The sequence below is a fragment of the Cyclopterus lumpus genome, chromosome 5 (genome assembly GCF_009769545.1).
Source record: "Cyclopterus lumpus isolate fCycLum1 chromosome 5, fCycLum1.pri, whole genome shotgun sequence".
Lineage (NCBI taxonomy): Eukaryota > Metazoa > Chordata > Actinopteri > Perciformes > Cyclopteridae > Cyclopterus > Cyclopterus lumpus.
This window is the reverse complement of record NC_046970.1, coordinates 6,678,224-6,686,481: the sequence shown is the minus strand read 5'-3', so window position 1 is coordinate 6,686,481 and position 8,258 is coordinate 6,678,224. Positions and strand designations below refer to the sequence as shown.

At 45.2% G+C, this 8,258-nt stretch overlaps 1 protein-coding gene across 1 annotated transcript; it reads right to left on the bottom strand.

The window, feature by feature from the left end:
* Positions 1-1,477: 1,477 nt before the first annotated feature.
* LOC117731234 (inositol hexakisphosphate kinase 2-like) lies at positions 1,478-7,486 on the bottom strand. Its single transcript, XM_034533446.1, has 5 exons — positions 6,969-7,486; positions 4,912-5,146; positions 4,140-4,291; positions 3,558-3,733; positions 1,478-3,041 (listed from the first exon to the last, which is right to left on the bottom strand). The coding sequence occupies exons 1-5, from the start codon at positions 7,213-7,215 to the stop codon at positions 2,382-2,384; spliced, it is 1,470 nt and encodes a 489-aa protein (XP_034389337.1). The 5' UTR covers positions 7,216-7,486; the 3' UTR covers positions 1,478-2,381.
* Between the last annotated feature and the right edge of the window lie 772 nt (positions 7,487-8,258).

Below are 8,258 nucleotides of genomic sequence, written 5' to 3'. Positions count from 1 at the left end.
ACCGATGACACCATTTCATTCCCGTAGCAAAGGCTGCTGTTGCCATAGTGATTTTAACCATTATGCAACTGCTCCACTTCACAAAGCAACGGGCTACAAGGACACACACACACACACACACAATGTATGCACACATGTGTCATACAGTGGCATGTAAGCTCTGTGGTATAGAATAACATAATTACAGTGTGCAGAGTGTTATATGCATTGCATACAAACAATACGACGGCAGAACGGGCTCAAATTGATGGTTGAGACAACTGATCCTGAGTTACGCAACATTGGGTGACCCCCCCTCGCCCGCCCCTCAGTACAGCTGAGATGGAAGAGCTTATCTTCGTCATCCCTCCATCCTCTCATCTATCAATCTTTAGATCCTTCTGGAATCCCACGGCACAGCAACACAACATCTATACTGCCTCAGGACTGGCAATATATTAAACATACATTGGCATCTAAAAGTGGCGTGTCAATACGGTATGTGCTCATAAACCCCCCCCCTAAGCCTCCCCCGACTCTTACAAATGAATGTGTCGGTCCCTTACTGGGTTACAGTAAAGACTTTGACCTTTTATTGTACTGTCCTTTAAACCACCACAGGATTACAGAATAAGCCAGGTCCGACATACAGTATATAAAGAACATATGTGTTGACAGTCAACCAATGACATCATGGAGAAAACGGTGTCTGCGCAGCTGGTGGTGAGAGATATGGGAAAAGAGTGTTTGAACTGGGTCAGATATTCAGGTTCTAATTTAACAAAACAATGTGTACAGTCGAATCAAACGTCAAACAGCGAATTGTGTCCACAAAAATGACAACAAACGAATATAAAAGTGTGCTTTCAATGGAATTGAAATGTGCATGTCAGATGACCAGCAGTGCGTCGCAGAGAGAGGACACGGCAGTGGTATTGGCTTACGCTTTCTGTTGACACAAGCCTGCGTCTGCTTAATAGCTCCTCATGACACAGCGCCTGTGTCTCCGAGAGCAGATTGTTCAACTCCTCTCTGTCTGCCTCAGACCGGTAAGAAAGGACCAGGACTGGTTGAGGCAGCCCAGGGTGTCGTCATCCTCCCCCTCCTGTCAGAACAACCCGTCTCTATATGAACAGCTCTGCAACAAAATAATTATTCTAGACTAAGGGAAACAAGTCTCTCTCTCTCTCTAAATATTATATATATATATATATATTTATATATATATATATATGTATATATATATACATATATATATATATATATATATAATGTTTGTAGAGATATTAATAATTCTGTCATCTTGTGTTTGTGCTGGCTGCCGCTCAGTCATTTCTACACACCCAGGGGGACGACCTCACATCCTGGAAAATTTACATGAAATTTGATTGCTGCACATTTAACTTAGCCGAGTCTGTGTTTTCTTTCTTTAACCCAGTGATTGTAAAGCTCCTGGCCTCCTCAACAAGTAGCGTCAAATATGAAAGAAGACAGAGATCATAACACAAACCAAAGTGTTTATTTTCTTTCGCCAACAAACTGCGGACAACACATACGTACAAGATAGAGGTACCAAAGATGTCAAATAACAATATTAATTAATATCATTATCATAACATTAATAACATGGAATGTAGTACTCCTCAATCACATTCTTTTTTGAACTTTTAGTTTATTTTATGAAACATGTCAAATAAAGAAATAACTCTATATCAACTGTCCCTGATACCTATATACATATATATGAATATAATCTCTTTGAGTGGAGATGAACAGGGAAAGAAGGATGGCAGAATGAACAGGCAAAAAAGAAGACTGGAGGGTTCACAATCTCTCCTCCCATTGGCTCTGTCCTCATACTCATACAACTCCTGCTCTCTCTCTCTCTCATGACCCTGTACCAGTGCACACACTCGATCGACGGGAAGCGTGTGCGTGTGCAAATTGCTGACGCCTTCTTTGGAATCGGACACAAGGAAAAACATTCTGTCTCTAGACTAATTGCCGCCTACCCATTTGTCCCGCTGGTGCGCCGTGTCTAAACAGAATGATGACATCACTGCATCAGTCGCAACCTGGGAGCCCATCTACGATCAATCTGACAACGGATAGGGTGCAGAATTTGTTTATAGAGATCACGTCGGTCAAACAGATGGTTCGTGTATGTTATGTGCGGGTCTCTTTAATATTCCGAGGACGAACACACACATTAAAAACGGGAGCATTGAGAAGCACCGACGGCAGAAACAGGAACTGGGTCCAAACGACAGACCACGACTATTTTTTTTTAAAAGGAAAGGAAAAAAATCTCTTTCTCCTCTGTGTTACTGTGCATTTGTATCCGAATATATGTGTGTGTGTGTGTGTGTGTGTGTGTGTGTGTGTGTGTGTCGTGTCAGTCTTTAGTCTGTGCTGTGGTTCTCCAGCTCGGAGATGATGGTGATCAAGTGCTGGAGACCAAAGATGTATCCGCTGTCCAGGCCCTCGTACACCACGCTGTCCCCGTGGTATTGTCTGCAGGTGGTGTGGGCAAAATCTATCATTCTCACGTCCACCAAGGGCTCGCGGGTGCCCGAGTGGGACAGGCGAGCCGGACTGACACCTGAGCTCCCACCACTGGTGCTGCCATTGCTCGACGTGGAGGGTCTGCGAGGAAAGCCAAGGGCACCTGCTACTTCACCCTCCTCCTCCTCCTCCTCCTCCTCCTCCTCCTCCTCCTCCTCCTCCATTTCTGGTTCAGCCTCCACCTCCTCGCCGTCATCCTCCTCTTCTTCTTCTTCTTCTTCTTCTTCGTCCGAGAGGCCGTCCTCAGTGTGTTTTTGGTGGGGCGCTCCGTCGTAGATGATGAGCAGAGAGCTGGAGTAGAAGCGATAGGATTCGCAGGTTTCCAGGGCAGCTTGCAACTCTCTGAGCCGGCGCAGCACCGACGAGAAGAGTTCACTTCGTAGACGCCGTCCGCTGTGGAAGAATTGGAACAGAGCCTCCTTGAAGCCCAACACAGTCAGCCGGCGGCCGTGGATCTTGTTCATCAACATCAGCTGGCCCGTGTCACACCGGTACACCTGAAGGGAAGGAGAGCCATAGAGGGGTTGGAAAAGTAGAGAGGTAGTGGCGACCACTTCTATAACATCCAAGATTTGTTTGAGTATAGTGAAAGAAGTGCCAGAAAGTTGGCTTTGTTTCACCTTGACTAGACTGGTCAGGTAAAATAAATAATTAACGGTTAATTGTACATCAAATGTTTTGCGTCTTATTCGTAATGTAATATTCCCTATAGTGAGAAAAGTGTTCCAAAATGTAAAGAGCCACTGTTTTGATTGGTCCTAGTCAGAGATGATGAGATTGCTCTAAAATATTTCATGACCAGGGGTTCACCTTTACTGATTTAATAGCGAAAGGCAAATTTCACTGCTATTTGTGGCGTTAACGTCAGACAGAGTAGATTCCTGAACAACACACAGCAGTCGGAATAGTCTCGATAATAACGAGATTTAATATAATCATAGCGCATCAGAGGTGTTTCCCGAATGTCCCTTTAAGACCGTATGAACCATGAAGCCTCTTGGCCCGAAGCTCACCTGCATGCCGGAGAGGCAGACTCCTAAAACAGATGCTGTACTCTGCTGGCACTTGTGCATCTTCCTGGCCTTTTTATCTTCGGGGACCTCATCTCCGTGCTGCTGTGTGCCCATCTTCAGGTCCAACACGCACGGCAGAGTGTGCCGCCACGTCAGATTCTCCAGCAGGATGAATTCTGGTAAACTGAGTCAAGGAGGCAAGAGGTGCAAAGAGGCGGCCATCTTCCACACTAATCAGTGTACAACGTTAAACTGCTTAGCAAGGTCCGACTGTGTCCATCTCAGATTTTCCCTCCACACTGCATTCACATGAACGCTACAATCCATGCAATAGTCTTCAGAGGGAAGTTACATCAATATCATGTAACTAATGGGAGTGCTTTGGACATTGATAGCTAGAAATTGTAGTAGATAATGTCCCTCCGGTTACATGCCAGAGCCACTGATAATCATGTATACATTTCAGCTGCATCAGGTGTGGAGGTGTCCTGGCGGCTCAGTTGGCCGAGACACGTACCATGACCTCTGACCTTGAACCTCTGTGAAATAAATAGGGGCGTAAAAAAGTCAGGGAAAGGATACTGTATTGGTTGCATTGCATGGCCTTGTCCTTCATCTTCTGCAGGTGGTGCTGTTGGGTCCAGGGGTTGTGTTTGAGCTGTGGCACAGCGGTGCTGGGACTGCGCTCCAGTCTGTAATAGAGCACCTCGGCCTCCTCCTCCAGCTTGTGAACGCTGAACGGCAGACGGAGAGAGAACGGCATTAGATTGAGCCATAAAGAAGAAAGAAAAAGACCCGCTCGCGTTCGTAGGTGAAGCGTGTGTGTGGGTCGCAGAGCACAGAGGGGTGGAATGAATTGTTGTATTGGATATAAAGAGGAAACCAATCCTATTGTGTCTTTCACTTAGTATGATCCATCCAAACCATTTAAAATCAAACTCGACATGTATTGCCACTCCAAGCCCAGGCTGACAACGTGTTTGTGTATATACAGACATGCATCTATTGCAGTTACATAAGCCTCTCTCTGGCTGCCAAGGCCAAGGAGCAGCCTCTCACAGTATGAACGCCTACGGTTGTATGTGTAAGTTAATGTGTCTACAGACTACAGCTTTACCATTCATGACAAACTAAAGATTATTTTAAATAGATCGTAGTTGTGTCACGGTTCTGAAGTGACCAATGCGTCATATTCATTTTGACTTACATGAGCCTCGATTTAAATGTGCGAAAGCGACTCACTTTGCCCCCCTCCCCCGCCTGTTCATGCATTGACTACGCCTTCTGCTTTATCATGAGTAATGAGTCCCACAGTGTACTGCTGTCTCTAATGGGACATTTTCTTTAATGTCACCTCTTGTCCTGGTCTTTAAAAGAATGGCGGCTTCGGACATCTTTGCTGTAATTTTCGCTGTCCACAAGCGGCCAGGACGCCATCATTTTCCCCCACAGGAGCATCTCGCATTTGGGCTCGCTGTCGGCCGAGGGGTCCTTGTTTTCCAGATCGTCTGCTGGGTCACTCTGGATGGGGTAAGCGATGAGGCAAAGGTTCCCTTCTTCATCCTCCTCGAAGCTCACTGACACAACACCTGAGAGGAACAGAGAGACATCTGTTAGACGTGTCGGTCATGGAGCAGGGAGGATGATATGTCTCTCATATTGAAGCGAAACTAAATAAAGCTGATCATGTAACACAAGCTCTTAAGTGCTAAGAATATCTTATCCCTGATAATTATACCTGCGGCTTTACTGAGCAGTTTGTGTCTACACCCAAATCTCTTTAAGACATCTGTCCTAACTGGACAATATTGTGACAGAGGATGGGACAGAGATACGGAGATCTAAAAGCAGCACAGAAAAGGACCGAATGAGAGAACAATTGATCAATCAGTCAATATCAGTGTGCTGGCAGTGGTTATAATGGTGTAAACCCATAAAATAAAAAAAATAAAAATGCTTTTAAGTAGTAATGCTCAAATGCATATAGCAACACAGAAAGTAATAGCCAAACATGAAGGACACAAAGCTGCATAATTTAAGTTCAGTTTATTGCCAAAAATGTCATCTCACACAGTTAATGAGCAATATACATAAATACCATACAGAAACATCAAAGCATCAGTATAAATGTACACTGAAACAAAATGACGCTAGTCTACAGGCTTCATCTACAAATGGAGAGCACAACAAATAACAGTCAGACAGATTTGTATCATAAACAGTCTTTCCTTCCCATGGGGTTCAATAATAATGAAGGAGAAGCAGAGGAGAATGTAAAAATAAAAGATGAAGAGGTGAAAATGCTGCCACAAAAAAAGACTTAAGTTATCCCTATATTAATATGTACGAGTCCAGTGAATAATTCCCAGTGAAAAAGATGTCTTCATTTCGAGACCATTTTTATAGAGGTAGTGAGTACTCACTTTGTGGGCTGGTGCCAGCGGAACCATCTACAGATCCACGCAGGAAAAACAAGAAAGACAAACTGCTGGATATAGTTGAGTCGACGGTCTAATGATAGAATATGTTCTTTGCTGAACAGATTTTGAAGGGACATTCATCATTGGTGCGTACGTTCAAAGAGGGGAACACAACTGTGTAAATATGGTCACAATCACACCTTCTGTTCTTGAACTAGAAAAGTGTTTGATGCTGGGGTTAGTTAAACGTCATTGTTTCATCCTATTATACATTTGTGTGAACCAATATGTCGCCGGCACTGAAGCACAAACAACCTGAAGACAGCCACCCTCGTGTTAAACCATCAGTCTACTACACTCTTGTTTGCTGATGATTCTTAAGATCCTAAAAAAAAAAAAAAAAAAGAGGTGTGTGCTGGTGATGTCACCATCGGGTTTGTAGAATTACTCCAAAGTAATCTCGGAGAATGCTGCCAATGTTGACATTTCAGATGCTGGATGACCTCGTGGTGGATTTTGTACTCAAAGCGAGGAGTAGTGTCACTTTTCACCGGGCTGGCTGTCAGCCAGAACAAAAGAACGGGTGACTTACTTACCCGTGTTTACGTGCGGCCTCCTACAAATAGGACACGGCGTGTTTGTAGGTGACCCACTTGCAGCTTGCAGCTGCAGCTGCAGCACCCTCCGGTGGCTGACAAAGCACCTAGAAACAACACCTGAGCAGGAGCAGGGAGCTTCCTCAAAATAAAAAATAAAAATAAAAAAATCAACACCTAACACAAGACCTGCAAACCATCATCCGGGGGGGTTAAGGCTCCTGTGTTAGGTGTTGATTCACCTGACTTGCACACATGCACATAGAGCAGTGACGCATAACAGCACATAATAGCGCACAACAACAAATAACAACAAATAACAGCGCATAAACAGCGCATAAACAGCACATAAACAGCACGACACCGGTTAGCGAAGGAAGGGTCGTGGGCATTACCTCTGTACTGGGGGGTAAACTTCCTCATGGCTGCGGGCACACTCTCGTAGAACTGGTGTTCACGGGGGATGAGGGGTTTGCAGATGGTCTGCTCCCCGAGGCGCAGCACGCAGCAATGCCCCCCCACTTGGTGGAGGAAAGGCTCAAGCATCACCCCTTTCTCCGCGTAGCACTGCTGCTGCTGTTGGTGCTGCTTTAGCTCTGCATCCACGGCCTTCTGGGCCTGAGCCTCCACAGCCGGACCCATCCTCCGCTGGTCCTGACCACACCGCCGTGGGCATTAAGACAGGAAGGAGGAAATGGAAGAGAAACGGAACCGAAGAAAGCCACGTTTCGGAGGATATCGTATTCCTTTTGAACTCCTTGTGTGGCCGTTGTTGTAGCCGAGTAGAAACACGGAAGGTCCTTTAAATGTTGAGGCTTGGACTGGTGCTGCAGCGGCAGATAAAGCACACAGAGCCGGATGCTGCTTGTGCCTCCGCTCCAGACTGAATGCTCTCTGACAGCTGAGAGCTGGCTCTCCACTGGTAAAGCTCTCAGGAGCCTGACGCTGGGCCCGCCCCCATCAAAAGCTACCCACCAATCAGGAGCACCCAAATCAGGTTGTTGGGTGGTAACCCTTCAAGGGAAAATAAGCTAGAAAAGACAGTGGTGGGAGGGGGGGGGGGGGAGTCTGGCGAGAGAAAGAGAGAGAGAGAGAGAGAGAGAGAGAGAGAGAGAGAGAGAGAGAGAGAGAGAGAGAGAAGAATAAAAACAAGAGGGAAGGCAGCTGCTTTTTTCTCTGCCAAAGCAGGATTAACAACCTGACACAACATGTAACACCATTTCCTCATAGAAAGTGAGGCTTAAGGAAAGGAACAAGATACAAATGGGAGCAGTACAAAATACGCTGATAAATATAAAAACAAAATGGCTTACTTACGAACACAGAAAACGTATATTATAAGCAAAACATGGTGCAAGAGGCCTTCATTTAAAGGTTGTCACACTTACAGCAGAAGTAGTATTGGATGTGTGGCCAGCAGGTCCACCAACATTGCTTTCATTTTCCATGCAGTTGTGTTGAAAAACACATCTCTTTCATAGCTCATAGAGATACAGAGGTATCTTTTAATCAGATGTGTGTCTCTCTCACTTGTGGCTCTGTCTGGCTAGTTTAGTTCCTGAAAAAAAAACAAAAAAAAAACAATCTTGCAGTGTTCTCCAAAATGCTTTAGCATTCAATTTCCATGATCTTATGATGCGATAATGACAAGCTTCACTAAAAGTATGCTGTGGGAAGCGCACTCC